A 23380-nucleotide genomic window follows, 5' to 3' on the forward strand; every position below is an offset into this window, starting at 1 on the left:
AATTTGTTCCTTGTGATATTATAGCTCTGTTCCAGAACCTGCAAGAAACTACTATTTTTACTACGATAACTGGAACAGACCATATATTTTATTTTTTTTTTAATAAAATAAAAAAGTCCTTCTCACAATTGGTATGTTCCAGTACTGCAAGAATCTACTAATATTTACTATTTTTTCCGATAACACAAAGGAAAAAATGTTATCGTAGTAAAAAATAGTAGTTTCTTGCAGGTTCTGGAACAGACATAATATGTGATTTATCGAATGTTATCGAAACACAAATTACATCGTTTTGCACTTAAGCGTTGTATACACGATCAGTTTTGACTGTCGATTTTTCGGAAATATCGATAACTGTCAAACTGTCCAGCAACATATTTTGTGGTTGCCAGATGACTGACAAAAATTAACGGCCACACTGGCAAGCAACCGATTATTTGAGCAAAACTGACAGTCAAAACTGCATTTTGACGACTAATGTGATAATCAGCTGTTTTTGCCGTTGTAAGAAGGTGTTACATCGATAACAATAATCGTCCCATTTACCACACCAAACGTCAAAATATCTCATTACTGTGAATTGTTTTTTTTACCTTTTGTATGTAATTTTATTCACAATAATGCATTTTGACAACTAATGTGATAATCAGCTGTTTTTCCCATTGTACCTGTATTATTGTGCCATGGTACCTGTATTATTGTGCCATGCTTATACCTAAAAGAATTCACACACGATTGGCATATCCATAAATTAAATATTGTAAATTTTTGGTTTGTTCCAGAACTGCTCATTTTTAATACTTTTCCGATAACATAAAGGAAACAATGTTATCGAAGTAAAAATGTGTAGATTGTTGCAGTTTCTGGAACTTGGGAATTTGGTTATTAATTTTTGTATAATTAATAATTTGTTCCTTATGATGAAATCAGATTTTATTTCTTCAATAAGTACATATTTATATTAAGCAATTTTCCTTGCGGCAATTGTCAGTTTGTTGGAGAGAGGTGAGGCATATGGTAACCCTTTGCCTCTCAACACCATCTCTCACCGACAAACTGACAATTGTCGCAAGGAGAATTGCCTAACCCTGCGTTTACAAATGACAGGACAGTTGACTTCATTTTTCTTCTCAATTTCTTTTAAAATTTCCTTGTTGTTTAGACACGGAAATCATGTTTGTGTCAATTTTATAATTTTTCTGATTCTTCTTCACACTCATTTTCTCATTGCGCCGTTCAAAAACAAAGCCAAGGCAAAATTGTAATGAAAAGTAAAAATGGACGTGTGTGATAAACAATTAATTATTAAAGGAACCATTGAATTGCATTTTAATTTTGACATTTCCACTTACATATTTCGAATTGTTTTTGCTTAAAAATAGTTTTTCCTCCAAATGATTTTTTTTCTATTGTCTCCGCTGTTGTTTGTTTCTCGACAGAGAAAATAAAATGAAAGAAAATGCAAAAACAAATCTGCAGCCAACTTCAGGTTGTATACGAAGAAAAACGAAACAAAACAGAATTTGCCAGTACAGAGGTGTGTGTACCCCCTCTTATTCCTCTCTACTCCCTCGCCCATAAACTCAATTTTCTTTCCCATCAACTTTCCCTGTATAAACAGGGACTTAGTAAATCAGAGTTGTATTTGAAGACAAACTGTCTAGTGTAAACGCATAGTAACGTAAATCTGGACTAATAGTACGTTTACATATAACCGGATTCCATTATGTATATGTCAAATAAATCCTTATAAAGGAGGTTAACCCTGCAAAAAGCTATAATATAAACAGGCTATAAATAAGTCTTTCTTGCAATATTTGATTTATCGAATGTTATCGAAATACAAATTACCTCGTCTTGCACTTAGTATGAGATGTGTTATAAATAGCAATCAAATAACGTGACATATATTTGATTTAATTTCATAAACATACATACATACGTACATATGTGCATCTAAAATAAATATTCAACACCACAAGAAACAGATATCAAACAATTAGCATAATCAAACAAAGGAAAAAAAAAACGATAACAAATCTAATATAAAGTTCTTACTAATTTTGGTTTATTTTTGTAGAATAGAATAGAATTGTGTTGCTGTTTGATTTGGTGACAATGGATCAATGGCAAACGACCTTGTAAAGGACATTTGATATGTACATGAAGTCAAGAAACAATCCTCGATATACAACAATGAAGATACATATATGTATGGTGGTGTGTGTATGTATGCATTCGTTTTGGGTGACAGAATATAATTTTTCTTCCTCTCAAGTAATAAACATGTGTAATTTGTTCTCAAATCTTGCTCTTGCATTATTTTGTAGATATTAGTTGGGGTAAAAATTAGACAAATTGAAAATTTCGAGAAAAAAAATATTTCGATTACTTTCGATAACAAATAATAGGTGTTCCATCAGTTGATAAAATTCACACTGAACGTCAAAATTTGTTTAAATTTTGTTTTCTATTAGCTTTGTTCCTTCACGTGCAAGAATCTTCAATTTTTATCACTTTTTACTCGAAAAGTGTTCCTTTACTTCTGACACCATACAATTCATATGGGAACAGTTTACAACTTTTACTAGTTTTGCCGGTTTTACCATTTTCATGGCACAATAAGAAGGTACAGCGCCAAAAACCGCTGATTTTCAGACAAGTTGTCAAAATGCATTATTGTGAATAAAATCTCATACAAAATGTAAACAAGCAATTCACAGCACTGTATTATTGTGATCAAATTTGACGTTTGGTATGATTTGATGTAACACCTTATTCCACCATGCAATTTGTTTAGCTTTTGTATACAATTTCATTCACAATAATGCCTTTTGCGTCTTGCGCAATGATTAGCTGTCAAAATGCATTACTGTAAAAGCAAGGCCTATAGAAGGTCGGCCATTCAGAGTTCTGTTAACAACTTTTGACAACAAACATAATAGATTTTATATTATTGTGATTTGAGTTTCTTTGTATTTTAAATCACAATAATGTTTTTGACAACAAACATAACTATCAGGTGGGCTTAGTGTCCTTCTGTATAAACTTTGTTTAAACGTTAAACAATAGTAAATGAAATGTAAATAATTAAAATATGACAGCTTGGTGAAAGTCAGCTGTTCGACCGATAAGTGCAACTGATTATAAAGTTTGCAGCATGATGAAATTATAAGGTGACGTAGGACGGGTTGGTGGTTGGTTTCAATCTGTCAATTTTTAAGTTATTGTGAATAAATTGTATGAAAACCTAATCAAACATTTTGACAGTCTGAAGAATTTGTGGCCACGCCACATATGATGAAATCCTGAAAATAGAGAGCAGTGATTAAAGCAAGAAATACCGAAGTAGCGCAAAGGAAACTGCGACAGACTGTCATCTGGGCAAAGAGTTGGCTGGACTGGAATGGTCTCACGGTCTAGAACTGGCGATGCAAAAAACCGAAATCATACTGCTCACCAGGAGACATATGCCTACAGAAATCGGTATACATATTGGTGACTTAATAATTCCCACCAAGCCTTTCCTCAAATATTTAGGAATGAGGCTGGACTCATAGCTGACCTACGCCAAGCAGATTGTGTACTCAACAACAAAGGCGGTGAATGAGTAAGTTAATGGCAAACACTGGTGGCCCCCTACCGAGCAGAAGGAAATTACTCATAGAGGTGATCAACAGCATACTTCTTTATTGATGTGAAATCTGAACACCAAAATTATTAGGCGTTCAAGGAACTACCGCACTACGAGTAACACAGCATACCGCACCGTACCAGCAGAAGCCATCTTGGTAATAGCTGGTATGATCCCTATCGATCTGCAGGCAATGAAGTGACGAAAGGCTTTCTCCGGAAGATTGCAAAATGCAGCCAAACCAGATAAAAGAAATGCTACACAGGATGAAACAATGGACATATGGCAACTTCGGTGGACGAACGGAACGAAAGGAAAATGGAGACACAAGTTGATCCCTGACCTCCGAATTTGGTGTAGGAGAAAGCACGGCGAGACACGGTTAATTTCGAAAGTATCTGTACCGAAAGTATTTGACGACGCTGAACACACCTTTTTTAAGTGTCAACGATGGACCACTTGCGAGGATTATTGGAAGCAGATGTGGGAGAGCTTATTTGTGGAAATATTGTTCCCAAAATGCTGCAAGATGAAAGAAGTTGGGAAGCAATAAAGGTATTTACAGAAAAGAAGAAAGATGTTGATTCGAGCTCTTAAATGCCAAATGAGAGGCCTGGTCGCAGGTAAAATCTAGACGAAATGGTGCACGAACGTAAATTGGGGGATCCACCTCTATGTAATGCGAAAGCGGTTCCGGGGAGGTGTCAATCCCTGGGGTGAAAAGGCGTGGTATTTTAGCCAGTATAAGACTCGAGTACGGCATCATTGTTATTATTATTTTCAATATTTTTATAGAGATTTTTGGTTTGTTCCAAAACTACAAAAATCTGGTAATTTTTACTATTTTTTCGATATCATAAAGAAAAAATTGCAGTAAAAATTAGTAGTTTCTTGCAGGTTCTGGAACATACCTATTGTGTATAAAATTCTCCGTAAGTCCCAATTTACATTAGGCGAGTTTACTTGCGGCAATTGTCAGTTTGTAGGTGAGAGGGGGTGCTGAGAGGCAAAGGGTTACCATATGCCTCACCTCTCTCTCCTACAAAATGACAATTGCCGCAAGTAAACTCGCCCAATGTAAATTGGGACTAAATATTGTCAAAACTAAGTCCATATTTACATTAGGCAATTTTCCTTGCGGCAATTGTCAGTTTAATGGAGAGAAAGGTGAGGCATATGGCAACCCTTTGCCTCTCAACACCCTCTCTCAGCAATAAACTAGCAATTGCCGCAAGAAAAATTGCCTAATGTAAATATGGACTAACATTTATATTAAAAAAATCCCTTATATCGAATTTTGTGAAGTGTTGGTCCTTCGAACTAAATATTTTTAATACAAAAACTATTATTAGCACAGTCATATCTTCAATCACCGCGGATTATTTTCTTTATTTGTCTATAACCTGCAAAAAGAAACATTTCACAATAAATTCACACTTTCACCTTTTATTTTACCAACAGAATTCACACGAAATTGCGTCGTCGTTTAGACATGTGAAATATTTACGAAAACAATGAGGTCGAAAGAGGTTTTTGTTTTGGTCGAAATTGAGAGCAGTTTGTCGAATTGTGTTTGGGTATTTGCTTTTATTTTGTTTTTAATTTTTCTTTCTATTATTATTAGCTTGCAATTCGTGTTCGTTGGCCATAAAACCTCGCGCATAATATTTGCTAATGTATCTGCAAATGTGTCTGCGCCATGTGTCGAATAAACGTGAGCACGATAAGTTTCAATAATATTTGCATTTCGTGAATAATGTGTTTTTTTGTTTTTATTTTATTGTTGGTATTTTAATGTGAAATGATTTGAAAAGAAAAAAAAAACGGGGACGGAGACAGTCCGAGAGGGGGGTGAATGAAATTTAAAAATAAACTTTGAGCAATAAAATAAATAATAAATAGAGAAAAAACAAAAAAAAAAAACACATAATGCCAATGGAATGCTTTTGAATTTGATTTCGATAATGAAACTATGGAGTTTATTCGTTAAAAATACTAACAAAAAATTTCAATTTTGATCAAACTTATTGGTTATGTCAATAACATTCATTGAACTCAATTTTATAGAAAAAGCTTTGTTTTCAATTTTTTAAAATTAAATTAAATATTTGCTCTGTTCCAGAACCTGCAAGAAGCTACTATTTTTTACTACGATAACATGTTTTCCTTTATGTTATCGGAAAAAATAGTTAAAATTAGTAGATTCTTGCAGTTCTGGAACAGACCAATTATTTCGATGACATTGGATAATTTGTTTTCGATAACTTTGGATAATATGGATATTGTCCCAAATGATTTCATTATTTCATATAATTATTGAAAAAAGAATACGAATGTAAACTCCCCGTGAGTTTTGTCTCTTTGTAGTTTCAACTTAATAAAGAGAACGTGAGAAAACTCACGGGGCATTTACGTCCACAATAACCTCCAATATGTTCCATTATATCAATTTCTTTCTTTCAAAATCAAAATCTAAAAAAAAATTTCCCACACTTTTTCAGTATCTCGAAAAAGAAAAAAATATTGTCACTCGTGTATAAAATTACGATAGAAAACTCTCGTGCCTACACGACGATGCTGCTGCTGATGACAACGACGAATTGCAAGCAATTTTCCTGCTTGCAAACAAAAATAAAAAAAATTAAAACAGAATATCAAAAACGTGGGCCTTAATAAAATACAAAAACACCCCAAAAAACAAAAACAAGCTATTTATAAAACATGTGCAATCCGCAGCACACAAAATGCCTTTGGCCACTGCCAGCAAGTAGTCGGATAGCTAAATAGTTGGCAAAAAATGTGCGAGTACTTCTTGGGCCATTTGTCTGTCTTTTCGTTCATCCATCCATACGTTGCTGGCCGGATGGCTGACTGGCGTTGCCAGCAATTTTTTAAATCGTCTGAGTGGAGTGAGTAGACCCAATTAACGTATACGTTTAACTAAACGTGATATTTAAACATTCACACAGTGGTTTCGTCACTCACACGCCACACTCACATTTCACATAAAGCGTGATTATTTTGGATATTAGAAAAGCAACAACAACAAAAATGTGTTGATACGAATCAAGCTGGCAAGGCGTGATAGCCAATTTTTGTGATTTTTGAAAAATTAAAAACAAATTTCGATATCAATTCGAGTTGCTTTGCTATTTTTTATGGAGGTGTTAGGGGAATTGACAAAGAGAATACGAGAAAAATAAATATAACCTATGGAGAACTTCTGGTGCAGGTAGAAGAAGGCAAATGGCTTCTTGTTAAAGATTAGAAGTGAAGACAGGGTACTTCTATAGACCCTTTCTAGAAGACAGGGTGCTTCTATAGAACTTTCACAAACGACGGGTCTATAGACCCGTTTTAGAAGACAGGGTGCTTCTATAGACCCTTTCTCGAAGACAGGGTACTTCAATAGACCCCTCCTCGAAGACAGGGTACTTCAATAGACCCCTCCCAGAAGACAGGGTACTTCTATACACCATCCCTAAAAGACAGGGTTCTTCTAAAGACCCGTTCTTTCTAGAAGACAGGGTTCTTCTATAGACCCTTTATAGAAGACAGGGTACTTCTATAGACCCTTTCTAGAATACTGAGTACTTCCATACACCCTTTACCCAGTGATTACACATGCAAGTGACAGTTCGAAAAATACCAATACACTCACACATATTCACTGCCACACCAACTAACAACCTCACTGCCGACAAAATTTCCTTGTCAGTAATCAATGTAAGTGCTTTGAAAGTAACTTCAATTTTTTCCGAACGTTTACACATGCAAGTGTCAGTTCGAAAAAATTGAAGTTTCGACTATAATATGTATACACAACTGTCTGCAAGTTACTTGCATGTGTAATCCTTAGGTTATAGAAGACAGCTACTTTGTATAGAACATTTCCAGAAGACAGGGTGCTTCTATAGACCCTTTCTAGAAGACAGGGTACTTCTAAAGACCCTTCCTAGAATACAGGGTGCTTCTATAGAAACTTTCTAGAAGACAGGGTGCTTCTATAGACCCCTTCTTGAAGACAGGGTGCTTCTATGGACCCTTTCCAGAAGACAGGGTGCTTCTATAGACCCCTTCTTGAAGACAGGGTGCTTCTATAGACACTTTCGAGAAGATAAGGTGCTTCAGTAGACCCTTTCTAGAAGACAGATGATTCTATAAACCCTTTCTAAGAGACCCTTCTAGAATAGATCCTTCATAAATGAATGCTTCTATAGACCCTTTCTAGAATAGATGCTTCTATAGGCCCTTTCTAGAATACAGGGTGCTTCTATAGAAACTTTCTAAAATACAGGGTGCTTCTATAGACCCTTTCCAGGATACAGGGTGCTTCCATAGACCCTTTATAGAAGACAGGGTGCTTCTATAGACCTTTCTAGAACATATGGTCCTTCTATAGAACTTTTCTAGAAGACAGGTTGATTCTATAGACCCTTTCTAGAAGACAGGGTGCTTCTATAAACCTTTTCTAAAAGACAGGGTGATTCTATAGACCCTTTCTAGATTACAGGGTGCTTCTATAGACCCTTTCGAGAAGATAGGGTGTTTCTATAGACCTTTACTAGAAGACAGGGTGATGCTATAAACCCTTTCTAGAAGACGGGGTGCTTCTATACACCTTTCTAGAAGACAGAGTGATTCTATATACTAAGTATAAAAGACAGGATGATTCTATAGACCCTTTCTAGATGACAGGGTGCTTCTATAGACTCTTTCTAGAATACAGGGTGCTTCCATAGAGACTTTATAGAAAACAGGGTGCTTCTATAGACCCTTTATAGAAGATAGGGTGCTTCTATAGACCATTTCTAGAAGACACGGGGCTTCTATAAACCTTTTCTAAAAGACAGGGTGATTATATAGACCTTTTGTAGATTACAGGGTGCTTCTATAGACCCTTTCGAGTAGATAGGGTGCTTCTATAGACCCTTTCTAGAAGACAGGGTGATACTATAAATCCTTTCTAGAAGACAGGATGATACTATAAACCTTTTCTAGAAGACGGGGTGCTTCTATAGACCTTTCTAGAAGACAGAGTGATTCTATAAACTAACTCTAGATGACAGGGTGCTTCTATAGATCCTTTCTAGAATACAGGGTGCTTCTATAGAAACTTTCTAGAAGACAGAGTGCTTCTATAGACCCTTTCCAGGATACAGGGTGCTTCCATAGACCCTTTATAGAAGACAGGGTGCTTCTATAGACCCTTTCTAGAAGATAGGGTGCTTCTATAGGCCCTTTCTAGAAGACAGGGTGCTTCTATAGACCATTTCTAGAATAAATTTCTAAAATACAGGGTGATTCTATAGACCCTTTCTAGATTACAGGGTGCTTCTATAGACCCTTTCGAGAAGATAGGGTGCTTCTATAGACCCTTTCTAAAAGACAGGGTGATACTATAAATCCTTTCTAGAAGACAGGGTGATAATATAAACCCTTTCTAGAAGGCGGGGTGCTTCTATAGACCTTTCTAGAAAACAAGGTGCTGCCATAAATCCTTTTTAGAAGACAGGGTACTTCTATAGACCCCTTCTAGAAGACAGGGTACTTCTATAGATCTTTCCTAAAAGAAAGGATTCTTCTATGGACCCTTTGTGAAAGAAATGGTGCTTCCATTGACCCTCTCTGAAGGAAAGTGTGCTTCTATACACCCTTTCGGTATGAAAAGGTCCTTCTACGGACCCTTTCTAAATAAAGGGTGCTTCTACGAACCCTTTCTGAAAGAATGGGTGCTTCTACGGACCCTTTTTGAATAAAAGTGTGCTTCGACGGACCCTTTCTGAAATGAATGGTGCCTCTACGGACCCTTTCTGAAACTAAGGATGCTTCTATATACACTTTCGGTATGAAAGGGTGCTTCTACGGACCTTTTCTGAAATAAATGGTGACTCTACGGACATTTTCTGAAATAAAGTATGCTTCGACGGACCCTTTCGGAATGAAAGGCTGCTTTCTAAAAGAAAGGGTCTTTCTATGGACCCATTCTGAACGATAAGTTACTTCTATAGACCTTTTATAAAAGAAAGACTGCTTCTTTGGACCCTTTCTGAATGGGGCTTCTGTGAACTTTTTTCTGTATTATGAAAGGATGCTTCTACGGACCCTTTCTGGCAGAAAGTGTGCTTCTGTGGACCCTTTCTGAACTGAAGGGTATTACTATGAACCCATTCTGAACGAAAGGATGCTTTAATAGACCCTTTCTGAAAGAAAGGTTGCTGCTATGGACCCTTTCTGATTGAAAGGGTGCTTCCATGGACTTTTTCTGAAAGACAGGGTGCTTCCTGTGCTGCTTTCTAAAAGAAAGGGTCATTCTATGGACCCATTCTTAACGATAAGTTACTTCTGTAGGCCTTTTGTAAAAGAAAGACTGTTGCTTTGGACCCTTTCTGAATGGAGCTTCTGTGAACTTTTTTCTGTATGAAAGGATGCTTCTATGGACCCTTTCTGAACTCAAGGGTCTTTCTATGGACAAAAGGTTGCTTCTTTAGATCTTTTTTATAAAAGAAAGGGTACTCTTCGGATTTATTTATTTTTTCAATTATTCTGCTCGACATAGCAACAATAATTTTTCTAAAGGAGCATTGTGCAATTCTTTTTTTAATTTGCCGGTTGTGTTTGCTCTATCAAACCACATCACAATTGTGCTGTGGCAATAATGCTGTCCCGACCGATTAACCGACCAACTGTCCATATGTAAATATGTATCTACGTATGTCGGATTTTGTTATTAAACTTATCTTGTATGAGAATGTTTGCTATTTTTTTTTATTATAATTTGTACGAACGAATCAAAAGAAATTTCTAGTGAATATAAAAACGTGAAAATATATTTATTAGTCGGTGGTACGTCGTACTACATACGTAACTGCTAGTCGTTAAGGTATTCTCTGGGTAGAAGGAAGAATGGCAAGCGGTGAAGAGAAGGAACGTATCACAATCGTTGTACAGCGCACATTAATATTAATGGTGTTTATTTAACAACAACAGCGGAATCCGAGACTTTGGGCCAGCATAGACATACAAACATACATACATATATACTTTTATACAAGTGTAGATATGAATGTTTGTCTGTATGTTTGTTTGTATATGGCGAAAGTATATAAAACGTGATTTGTTATGAATGTGATATTGTTTTTTTTGTTTTGATTATACACATTCACATTACGGCCCACCATGCACCCATGTGTGGGCCAAAATCAGACACACGACACACATCTATACAATCTGACAAAAACAAAAAAGAACAACAAAAACAATAATAAGGCCCAACCTATAAAAGTTTTTTTTTTTGTGTAGATACAGCAGCCAAGTGGTTGACTAGTCTTGGTTATCGTTATCGAAACTGAAATTCCTGACAAACGTTACGTTTTTTTTTCTTTCTTTAGAACAATTTTTTTATTTATTTAGATTTATAATCAAATATTTATACAAATTTATGTGAAAATATGCATATAAACGTCTAAACTATCATTTCCCTATTAATATTTTAATAATTTTATTAAGTTTTTTGTTGCAGTTCGTTTTTCATTCAAGTGTTTACCGGTTAAGGCACGTTTATCAAACGAACAAAACAATACCTCTGTCGGCTTGCCTGCCTCGGCTTATTGTTGTTGTCTAAATGAATATATAATTACATAAAAATAGTAACAAGAAAATACTGAGGTGATGTGGACAGGTAATTTAAAGTGTTTTATAAGCTAAACCCACCACAATGTCAATAGGACACGTTTTTTCTGAGAATATCCAACGCGCCATCACCTCACACAGACTGACGTCAATCGGTCACTATACGTTCGTGGTGGAGATAACATTATGAAAGTTGTTTATCAAAGCAAGTGAAATATAGGTACATACAAACATTTGTAGATACCAATGTACATATATCAAAAATTATTATTTGAAAAAAAAAAACAACAAAATATAAGAAGTCTGTATTAAGTTGTTCTGAAAGGAATCAACAAAAGGCTCCAAAGTGGATAAAATTGGATGGAGATTTTTTTTAAGATACTTAACCTAAATATTCCAGAAACAAGTAAAAAGGTACCAACCAAAAAGGTCTTCCTATAGAAGATCCAAAGGTCATCTCACAGAAAGCTCAGAGGTCTTCTTATAGAAAACCCAAAGGTCATCTTATAGAAGCTTTGAAGGTCTTCTTACAGAAGACACAAGGAGGACTTCATATAGATGAGGTCATCTTATATAAAACCTAATTGAAATCTCACAAAAGGCCAGCGGTCTCCATAAAGAAAAGCCAAAGGGTCTATAGAATCACCCTTTGTTTCAGAAAGGGTCTATAGAAGCACCCTTTGTTCCATAAAGAGTCTATAGAAGCACCCTTTGTTCCATAAAGGGTCTAAAGGAGCACCCTTTGTTTCATAAAGGGTCTAAAGAAGCACCCTTTGTTTCAGAAAGGGTCCAAAGAAGCACCCTTACTTTCAGAAAGGGTCTAAAGGGTCTAAAGAGGCATCCTTTGCTTAAGAAAGGGTCTAAAGAAGCACCCTTTGTTTCAGAAAGGGTCTAAAGAAGCACCCTTTGTTTCAGAAAGGGTCTAAAGAAGCACCCCTTGTTTCAGAAAGGGTCTAAAGAAGCACCCTTTGTTTCAGAAAGGGTCTAAAGAAGCACCCTTTGTTTCAGAAAGGGTCTAAAGAAGCACCCTTTGTTTCAGAAAGGGTCTAAAGAAGCACTCTTTGTTTCAGAAAGGGTCTAAAGAAGCACCCTTTGTTTCAGAAAGGGTCTAAAGAAGCACTCTTTGTTTCAGAAAGGGTCTAATGAAGCACCCTTTGTTTCAGAAGGAGTCTAAAGAAGCACCCTTTGTTTCAGAAAGGGTCTAAAGAAGCACCCTTTGTTTCAGAAAGGGTCTAAAGAAGCACCCTTTGTTTCAGAAAGGGTCTAAAGAAGCACCCTTTGTTTCAGAAAGGGTCTAAAGAAGCACCCTTTGTTTCAGAAAGGGTCTAAAGAAGCACCCTTTGTTTCAGAAAGGGTCTAAAGAAGCACCCTTTGTTTCAGAAAGGGTCTAAAGAAGCACCCTTTGTTTCAGAAAGGGTCTAAAGAAGCACCCTTTGTTTCAGAAAGGGTCTAAAGAAGCACCCTTTGTTTCAGAAAGTGTCTAAAGAAGCACCCTTTGTTTCAGAAAGGGTCTAAAGAAGCACCCTTTTCTTCAGAAAGGGTCTAAAGAAGCACCCTTTGTTTCAGAAAGGGTCTAAAGAAGCACCCTTTGTTTCAGAAAGGGTCTAAAGAAGCACCCTTTGTTTCAGAAAGGGTCTAAAGAAGCACCCTTTGTTTCAGAAAGGGTCTAAAGAAGCACACTTTGTTTCAGAAAGGGTCTAAATAAGCACCCTTTGTTTCAGAAAGGGTCTAAAGAAGCACCCTTTGTTTCAGAAAGGGTCTAAAGAAGCACCCTTTGTTTCAGAAAGAGTCTGAAGAAGCACCCTTTTTTCAGAATGGGTCTATGGAAGCACCCTTTGTTTTAGAAAGGGTCTAACAAAACACCCTTTGTTTAAGAAAGGGTCTATAGAAGCACCCTTTATTTAAGAAAGGGTCTATAGAAGCACCCTTTATTTCAGAAATGGTCTAAAGAAGCACCCTTTGCTTCAGAAAGTGTCTAAAGAAGCACCCTTTGTTTCAGAAAGGGTCTAAAGAAGCAACCTTTGTTTCAGAAAGGGTCTAAAGAAGCACCCTTTGTTTCAGAAAGGGTCTAAAGAAGCAACCTTTGTTTCAGAAAGGGTCTAAAGAAGCACCCTTTGTTTCAGAAAGGGTCTAAAGAAGCACCCTTTGCTTCAGAAAGGGTCTAAAGAAGCACCCTTTGCTTCAGAAAAGGTTTAAAGAAGCACCCCTTGTTTCAGAAAGGGTCTATAGAAGCACCCTTTGTTTCAGAAAGGGTCTAAAGAAGCACCCTTTGTTTCAGAAAGTGTCTAAAGAAGCACCCTTTGTTTCAGAAAGGGTCTAAAGAAGCACCCTTTTCTTCAGAAAGGGTCTAAAGAAGCACCCTTTGTTTCAGAAAGGGTCTAAAGAAGCACCCTTTGTTTCAGAAAGGGTCTAAAGAAGCACCCTTTGTTTCAGAAAGGGTCTAAAGAAGCACCCTTTGTTTCAGAAAGGGTCGAAAGAAGCAACCTTTGTTTCAGAAAGGGTCTAAAGAAGCACCCTTTGTTTCAGAAAGGGTCTAAAGAAGCAACCTTTGTTTCAGAAAGGGTCTAAAGAAGCACCCTTTGTTTCAGAAAGGGTCTAAAGAAGCACCCTTTGCTTCAGAAAGGGTCTAAAGAAGCACCCTTTGCTTCAGAAAAGGTTTAAAGAAGCACCCCTTGTTTCAGAAAGGGTCTATAGAAGCACCCTTTGTTTCAGAAAGGGTCTAAAGAAGCATCCCTTGTTCCAGAAAGGGTCTATAGAAGCACTCTTTGTTCCAGAAAGGGTCTAAAGAAGCACCCTTTGTTTAAGAGAGGGTCTAAAGAAGCACCCTTTGTTTCAGAAAGGGTCTATAGAAGGACCCTTTGTTCAGAAAGGGTTTATAAAACACCCTTTCTCTCGGAAAGAGTCTTAGAAGCTCCCTGTTTTTCAGAAAAGGTGCACTTTTTCTTTAGGAATGGGTCTAAAGAAGCAATATTTCTTTAAGAAGGGGTTTATAGAAGCACCCTTCAGAAAGGGTTTATAAAACATCTTTTCTCTCGGAAAGAGTCTTAGAAGGTCCCTGTTTTCAGAAAAGATGCACTATTTTTTAGGGAAAGGGTCTACAGAAGCAATATTTCTTTCGAAAGGATCTATAGAAGCAACCTTTTCTTCGGAAATAATCCTATGTGTCAGAAAGTTTCAATAGAAGCACTGAATAGTCTTCATAGAGAAGACTAACGAGTCTTGGTAGAAGACATTAAAGAGTCTTCTTATATGACATTAAAGAGTCCCTTTAGCGAAGATTAAATAGTCTTCGTAGAGAAGACTAAAGTGTCTCCTTAAAGAAACTGAAGAGTCTTCTTAGCGAAGACTAAAGATTCTTCATGTGAAAGGCTAAAGGGACTTCCTGGAGAAGACAATAGAGTTTATAGACTATAGTGTCTTGTTAGAGAAGACTTAGAGACCAGAAGACCAAAAGTTTCTCTCATTATATTACAGAAGAGATGCAGGAGATTTATTGGGTATTGCCTTAAAATACAACCGTCTAGGCAGCCTTTCTACACAGTTAAGTAAGCTGTCTCATTCAGCTTCAAAGAAAAAAAAACCAAAGGCAATTTTTCCCAAATTATTTTCATAATAAATTTCCATGAACATTTTCTCTGGAACTTTTAAATGAATTTCTCAAGAAACAAACCTTTGATGCCTATCCCTACCTATAAATACAAATAAGAATAAAAATATATTCTGAACGTTTTTGCTGTTGTTTTTGCCATTATTGCTAGACGACCTTGAGCTTTTAAGGGTATACAAAAATAATTCAAGTGGTGTGTACAGAGGAAGAAGAGAAAAAATATACATTACAGAACCAAAGAAAAAACCTTTACAAATTAATTTAGCTTCGATTTTGTAAATGTGTATCACAAGAAAAGAAAAAGAAAAAAAAACAAGAAGAAGAAAAACTTACTTTTCATACTTAACGGAATGTGGAGCATGTCCATTGGCATCACCCCAATACGGTTCCATAATTTCGTTTTTAATTTTTGTGGGGCGTTTGCCGCTGTGGTTTGAATTACTGTTATTGCCGTTAATGATGAGGCTGGTTCCGCGGACGATTGGAATTTGAGGAATTTTGATAGGAGATGAAATAAAACCGGAGCAACTTAGCGTTGATGCTGATGTTGCCAGTGGTGGATAGTTGCTGCCGTTACGTGGATTCTGTTGTTTTTGAACATCAACTATGTAGGTGGCGGTATTGGTGGTGTGGGATGCTTCCGGAGTTGCAGAGGATCTTGTTGAAGGATTTACAAGTTGTTGCTGTTGTGGTGGAATGTTGAAAGATTTTCTTGTTAAATCCAGTATTGAAAAAATAATTTATTTTCTCACAGGTACACTAAGTGAGTAGGATGCGAAAGAGAGAGTTTTGTGATTTTTTGCTTTTATTCTCTTCTTTTTGGTGCTCACTTATTTTTCTTGTTTTTTTGTTTTTGGGTTTTACACTCAAACAGGTTGTTGTTATGTTTTTATTTTCTAGTTAACGAATGATGTGGACGTCTAGGTATTTTGGGTGACAGTGTCGCGCACAACCAAATAACAAAAAAAAAAAAATATTCACAGGATGTCAACAACTTTTGGGTGAAATATATACTGCATGTATATGTAAATTATTTTGTTGTTGTATATATTTTAAGTGGGTAATGGAACACTTGTTTTCATTTATTTTTGGTTATACACTTTTGTTGTTTTTTTTTTTTTTTTGATTATTTTTATTTCTCAGGTGGGTTGTTTTCTTTTAGATTTGTTTTGGTTTTTATTTTTATTATTGGCAAAATTTTTTCTTTATAAATTATTTAAACATAATTTTTACAGCCACTGTTTAGGTTGTTGTTTTTTGTTTTGTTTTCTTTAAATGTAGGTTATAGATTTTCACAAAAATACATACATACATATATATTTTAATGGGATTTTTAACACACTCTATAAATGCCTTTACACGGTTTGGTGATACCTGCAAGTAGAAATGGAAATAAAGAAACAAATTAGTTTAGTAATTTTGGGAATATTATGTTTTTAAAATAACTAACATTATTTCAAAATTATTCAGCTTATGTTTTCCTTTTGTAAATTTAATTATAATTATATTATATTTATTGGGGGTTTATTAATTATTTTTTTTTTTAAATTTTTATTTATCAATTTTTAATTAAAACGAAGGTTTAGCACAGTTTTACAATTTTAACAAGTAAGCAAAGGCTATAGTCGGACGGGGCCGACCATGTGATACCCTACACCACAACCTGTCGGAATTAGGTATCTGAAAACGCCTTGCACGCCGAATGTCGGTGTTCGATTCCCATCAAATTGTCAATGGTGGCAAAATACCCCTTAGTTGGCGATATTTGCTGAGTATTTCAGCCATGAAAAACGTCTCTACAAGTGGCAACTTAGGACACTATCAGTAACTTAATATGAATCCATTGATATAAGAGAAGCCTCTCTTGTCTTTACTGGGATGTTTGTGGAAAAATATATATATTATACATTTCTAAATAATATTCGAAAATTGGAAAACTCACATTGATTACTCCTCCTGCTACATCTTCAAATTGTCTTTGAGTATCAGGTTCCTCTTTGGAATGCACTTAAAATAAATACATATATACCACGCAATTTGGAATATTTCATAATTGGGAAAATTGGAAGTTTATTGGAGATCTATCGTCCAAAATTGTGCACTTGTACCTCACATATGCTTCGAAAATAGTTCATTGTGGGCATATATTGTGATATCTGAAATATATTTTATACCGGAAGAAATAACTAACAATGAATAGAAATTCAAAAATTTTGCATGCAAACAAATTTATAAATCCCAAAATTATTCATATTCAATTAAATAGCAAAGAAGGGAGTATAAGTCAGCGGCTCTAACGGTGATATACCTTTAGCCTCTAAAAATATATTTATTTTGTAACACGAGTTTGCTTCAAAATACGTGGAATCTGTAGGTATCGTAAAATGGGGATATACCAAATCAATTTTAGTAAGCTAAATTCTAAGTTTTGGAAATATTTGAGAATTATTTTTTCAAATTTGTAATTTTAGTTGGAGCCGGCAGGGGTTTTTGGAACTTCTGAACTATTGTCTCAGGAAGTATGACTTACCCCGGGAAAGGGACCAGAATTCGGAACGTGAAAAGAACCTTCTTCAAAGAGAAAATAATAATAAAATAGATCCGATACGGGTCTTCAAACTGCAGTTTCCCAAATTTGGCGTGGGAGGTACTCGAAGGACGGACAGATATAGTCCATATTCCGACCTGACACATGACTGGATGAAATAATACGATGTGTAAAGTTTCGACCAATCAGAAAATCCCCTTGAGAGTTAACTTGCGGATTTGCGGCGCAAGTACAATCTGCTGAAAAAATTCATAACGGTTCAAAGGGACTCTTAAATTTCCCTTTTCCGAATTTTGTGTGGGAGGTACCCTAAGGACCGATATAGTCTTATCCGATGGATATCTGGAAGGAATAATAATATATGGAAAGTTTGGAGCAAATCGATTGCTCACTTCGCCAGTTATCGTTCACACAAATTTTCGAAAACAATTTTGAACTTTTGTAGGGGTGGTGTGGACCAACATCGCCTACATTCAAACTTAAACAAAGCTTGGGCAAAATATTACGAAGTATAAACTTTGGTTCTAATCGGTAGATCCGTTCGAGAGTTATCGTGCGCACCAGCCAGCTAGACATTAAGAGAGACAGATGAACGGACAGGGCTAAATATACTCCAAATTGTCTGAAACGAATTTCATCCAAATATACTTGGGGTCTAAAACCTATATTTCGATGAGACACATCTTTGGTCCTACATTTGTTTGTATCCCCTTTACCCTAAATCCTGGCGAAGCGACCCCATGTTGCAATATTTGTATAAAAATCCAATTTGACAACTGAACTGAACATTTTCTGTCATGATAGAGACAATTTGTAGCATGGGAGGAAATTGTGGTTCTCTACAAAAAACACATTATATATCAGGCAGAAGGTGCGTTATCTAGCAGACACATTATTGCAATTTGCATCAGGGGGAAGATCAGTAGTTATTTTTCCATATGTAGGCTCCTTTGCCGGAATATGCCCTACAGGAATGAAAATATGGACCAAAAATAAAATTTGTATATTTTTCATACAAAAGTAATGGTCTATGTCAACCGTTAAATAATATCACATAATCATGGAAAATTATAGGCATTTTCTTCAACCTAAACTCTTACCTCGTGCAAAATTTCGTGACTATTAAGCTATAATTGCGACTTCTAGCCGGTTTATGATTACACTACAAACAAAAAACTGGATATATTAGGCTGTAACTCTGTTATCTGATCACGTACATCAACATAATTGACATCAATTAAAAGGTCAAGAGATCGCCTTCCAAATATAACTCACGAGTGGGGAAGATGTCTTTCAGGAACAAAGATATAAGCTGTTTATTAAAAATTTTCACAATTTTCACACAAAAGTTGTGGTCCATTTAACCCTCTAAATATTATCTGATCGCCATCTCAAATTGCAAGCTTTATCTTTGTCATATACTCTTACCTTATTTAAAATTTCGAGGCGATCGGACTATTATTGCGACCTACAGAGCAGCTTCAAAATCTGATAAAAATTATGTTTTTGGTCCATTTCACCCGCTAAACATTTCACGATCATCACCAATTAAAATAGCGATCTATTCTGATGTGAAACCGACCTCCATACCAAATTTCGTGTCGATCGGTCCATAATTGCGGCCTGGAGTTTGATTACAATTTATAATGGACAGACGGACACACGGACGGACGGACGGACGGACAAAATCGCTTTATCTCGCCGAGATATGAAGATTGGTATACCACATTGGGGGTCTCCGACGAATATTTCGCGGTGTTACATGAATTTTTCCCAAAACAAACTTATAATACCCTTTTCCACATAGTGGTGTAGGGTATAAAAATGTTTGTTATTTTATATTTCAATTATTTATCTTTTACTGCATAAAGAATTTTGTTTTATTTATATTTAAATTTATTTTATTCATTCGAGTATTTTTTGTTTTAATAAATTTTTGTTTTTTTTTTTTTTGTTTTCATAAATTGTTAAAAACTTTAAATTTGGATTATTAATTTCCATACTAATTACCCGGTAGTTACAGATATTTGAAAACGTGGATCTTTACAGACAATTATTTTTAGGGATGAATGAAAAGTAGACTAAATACGAAAATTTTGCCATTTCAGTTGGATAATGTTGCTAGAATAGTCAAAATACCTAAAATCGGTAGGAACCGTTCTATGAGGGCTATTGAAGTTGTGAATCTATGCCGACAAATTTCAGGTGTAAAGTTGTACACCCCCAAGCAAGACTCTTCTCTCGCTAATCGATGCCGTGTTGAAACAAAAAACAATTATGGTGAGTTTTGTTTGTATGACATGATGCCTTTATCTTTGTTTTTGTGTGTACGTATACCAACAATGAGACTCTTGTTTTTATTTGTTTCTGCTTTGTTTCATTCTTCTATCTTCATTGTGCTTTGAGGTTTGGTGTTATACCGGAGTTTGTTATTGTGTTTAATTATTCCTTATGTTGTGGTGGGTGCTTGTGGCTTTTTGTTTGTCTTTGTTGTCAGCCAATGCAGCAAACCATGTATTGTGTTCATCAATGATTGCAATATTATACGAGACATTTACATATATCCAAGTTATGTGAAAAGTGTATATGAGAAGTATATACACTCAAATCAAAAATTTCTGGGCTAGTTTTCTGGAATGACAATACTTTTTGTAAACAAAATTAGATTATGATAGTTCCTACAATCGGTATTGTTAACGATTTTTACAATATTGCGGAAATTCGAAAGTTATTTTTGTTTTCTATGTTTGGAACAAAAGATGATATTTTTGGATTTGGATTACAATGTTTGAGCAAAACAAATACATTTTTGGAACCAAAACAGATATTTTTGTTCCAACAAAAGCGAAAAATATTTTTTCTCTGCGTGTACCTTTATATGATGAAAATGTTGAGTTTACTACATAAATTATCAGTGACATTTCGATGAATAGTATAAGAGTGCGTTTACAAATTATATTAAAAGTTTTTAAGCACCTATCGGAAAACCAGTTATTTATTATTGCATTGAAAATTGGTGAAAATGTTCACTGATGTAGAGGTTTGGAAGCAAATATTACTTTGCCACAAATTCCATCATATTGAATATTGAACTAGTCTGTATAGATCATTAGAATGGTCCTACGATCTCTGTAAGCAAAGCTTGGAATATTAAAAAAAATATTCCTTGATCATATTACAAATGACATTTTCATGTTTTCCTTCTACCCAGTCATTCATTTAAAAACTTTCAAGATTTACGAGGGTTTCAAAATGTTTTAAGATGTTATTGGTCATCCGATGTGATATATTAACTATTTTAAAATTTTTGGAAATACTTTTTTGAGCTTTAATTATTTTATTTTGATAGTTTGCTGTTAAACATTTGTAATATTCATTTTTTATATATTTATAATGAAATGAACTTTTATAATTTAATTGTTTTATATGTTTGTCTAGATCAGATCCGATTAATTTTTATTTTAGGGTATTGCATATACCTTATAATATGCAACACTTTTTTTTATATATTTTTGTTATAAATTTGGTCATTTTATAGTTTTGCTGTTACACATGTGTTACACTCGTATATTATTTATTTTAAAAATTTATTTTTATACTTAAACATTTTATTTTAATGTTTGTATAATCATTTTCTCATCATCATTAAATGTTATTTTCACCATTTTTTTATATTCCTTTGTTTGTAAAATATTTTATAAATGGTCACGTTTTTACAAATCATTTTTAGTAGGATTTTTTTTTTTAATTTTTGTTTTTATAATTTTTCCATTAAAATTACTTTAATTTCATTTCAGACCACCAAATTACTGTTAAAATTTACGTAGTAGTTACGTTTTCATTCACTAAACACGTTTTTTGTTATTGTTTTATCATAGAAAAACGACGACCGTGGTGTTATACGAAAAATCCCACACGTCTCGTTACATGCAACACAAATGAGAAAAAATCCTAATATTAACAACAACAACTACTACAAGAACAACACTTAAACCAAAACAAAGAACGCCAACAATGAGATATTGTGGTGGTGTGGTGGGCTATGTGAAGTTAGCCGCTGTTGCTGTTGTTTGTGTTACCAGATATTTCGTTGTTGTTTGTAATTTTTTTCGTCCACGTTCGGCCAGCACGTATACGTCGTCGGTTGTTTTCTTTCGTAAAACTCTTATCAAAATTTTAGTCGTTTTTGTTTGTCTACATGAGTATTTAATTCTTTACTATTGAGAGAAGTATAAAGAGAAAGAGCGCCTCAAGTCACACACATATGGGAGATAAAAAAATGAACTTTGTTTTATTTCTAATTTTTTGTTTTTTTTTAACAAAATAAATTCACACATATTTTAATTCACATTGTTGTTGTTGGTTTTTTGGTACAACCCTGTTTCGAACATTTTGGAATTTTTGACAGGTTCCAAAAAATGTGTTTGTTGTTGTTGTTTTTTGTTGTGTCACTTGAAAAAACGTGATCATTTTATAATTCCAATAAGAAGACATGACACCATGCAAACTCAGCCAGGCACGCACACACACCACACAGAGATATTCCCGTGTACTCTGGCCTCTGCTGCTGACTACATTTATGGCTGAATGGGTGTGTGTTTGTTTGTATGTTTGTTTTCTTTTTTCTTCCTTTTGCTTTTGCATGTATCTCCAATTGTAATTATGTATCTATGTGTGTGTGCGTATATTTAATACGAATCTCATCTATGAGAATAGCTGCACTCTATGGATTGCTCTTTATTTTTGCTTTTTTTTTCTTTTGAATGATTATGTTATTGTTGTTTTTATTATTTGATTTTTCTCCCTCCTCTTGGTTCGTGGAGTGGCACTACACAACAAAACTTGTTTACTTGTAAAAATATTTCACTTTTTGGAATTTTCCATGGGTTTTTATTGTTGTTATTGCGGCTGCTCCTCTGTATGGTGTCAGCCAGACACTGTTGCTGTTAAGTTTTATTGTTGTTGTTTTTGTTATTTTTCCTTTTTTATTTGTTGAGTACACCACAAACAACGTATCTTTTTAGCGTTTCATTTGTTGTTGTTGTTTGTATTTTTTATAAATAATTTTTTTCTTCGACTTTGTATTCGATTCGTAAGAGGCACCGCCCGGTTTTTATTTGGCTTAATTTTTTTCTCATTTTTGTACACAAAAATAATTTCTCATTGATTTTTCTTTCAATTATTTTTTAATTTTTAAATAGATTTTTTCTTTTAATTACCTTAACTCAAATTAAAAAAACTGCAAAACTTTTCACAACACTTGTTCAATATTTCTTTTTTTATTCAATATTTCACATACAAAATTTTTTTCTCTTGACTCTAATTTTCTTCACTTCCCACGTTATTATTTAGCAAAGGAAAAAAACATAAAATTAATTTGTTGTTGTTGCTGCTTCTGCTGCTATTTGAACTCTCAACAACATGGACTTGACGAGAACGTTCCGCTTACAAAAAACAACTTCACCCGTTTGCCACCAGTCACTGAATTGAAATGAATTAAATTTTTTCTAAAATTAACACGAGACACACACGACAGAAACCCAAACAAAACACTCACACACTGGCACACGAAGAGTACACGACAACGTCGTCTACGATAACAACAACGACGACAACGTTGACCGACCAAACAAAACTTACACATCAAAACCGTCGACACACAGATACTACATATTGGGGTTTTGGGTAACGGGGGACAGATTTCATGTTCTCTGCGACCAGTGTTGCCACTATAAAATTGGTGTAGCGAATATTTGGGTCGTAAAAGGCGTCTAATTTTTCTTGAATGATACAAGACAAAAAGTGGCTTAACCGTATCAAGTATTTTAAACCATCGAGAAACAAAAATCGTAAAAAGGGTCTACAGACCCTTTATGAAAGACAGCGGGATTCTATAACTCTATCTGCAAGAAAGCGGGCTTCTGTAGACCATTTCTGAGAGAAAGGCTGCTTTTACAAA

At 34.9% G+C, this 23380-nt stretch overlaps 1 protein-coding gene across 4 annotated transcripts in view; it reads right to left on the bottom strand.

The window, feature by feature from the left end:
• Nucleotides 1–22983, bottom strand: part of cwo (transcription factor cwo) — a 70814-nt gene extending 47831 nt beyond the window's left edge. The window contains exons 1-3 of one of the 4 annotated variants that reach the window (XM_073959586.1): nucleotides 21203–22515; nucleotides 16324–16354; nucleotides 15207–16247 (exon numbers count right to left, since the gene is read on the bottom strand). In XM_073959586.1, the coding sequence (XP_073815687.1) occupies nucleotides 15207–15265 (59 nt within the window). In that variant the 5' untranslated portion in view covers nucleotides 15266–16247; nucleotides 16324–16354; nucleotides 21203–22515. Of the gene's footprint in view, nucleotides 1–15206; nucleotides 16248–16323; nucleotides 22577–22640 lie in introns of those variants that run through there. The other 3 variants (XM_073959588.1, XM_073959584.1, XM_073959585.1) reach the window with 3 other exon arrangements.
• Between the last annotated feature and the right edge of the window lie 397 nt (nucleotides 22984–23380).

This window comes from Musca autumnalis, unplaced genomic scaffold (genome assembly GCF_047663935.1).
Source record: "Musca autumnalis isolate F117 unplaced genomic scaffold, ASM4766393v1 scaffold_1, whole genome shotgun sequence".
NCBI lineage: Eukaryota > Metazoa > Arthropoda > Insecta > Diptera > Muscidae > Musca > Musca autumnalis.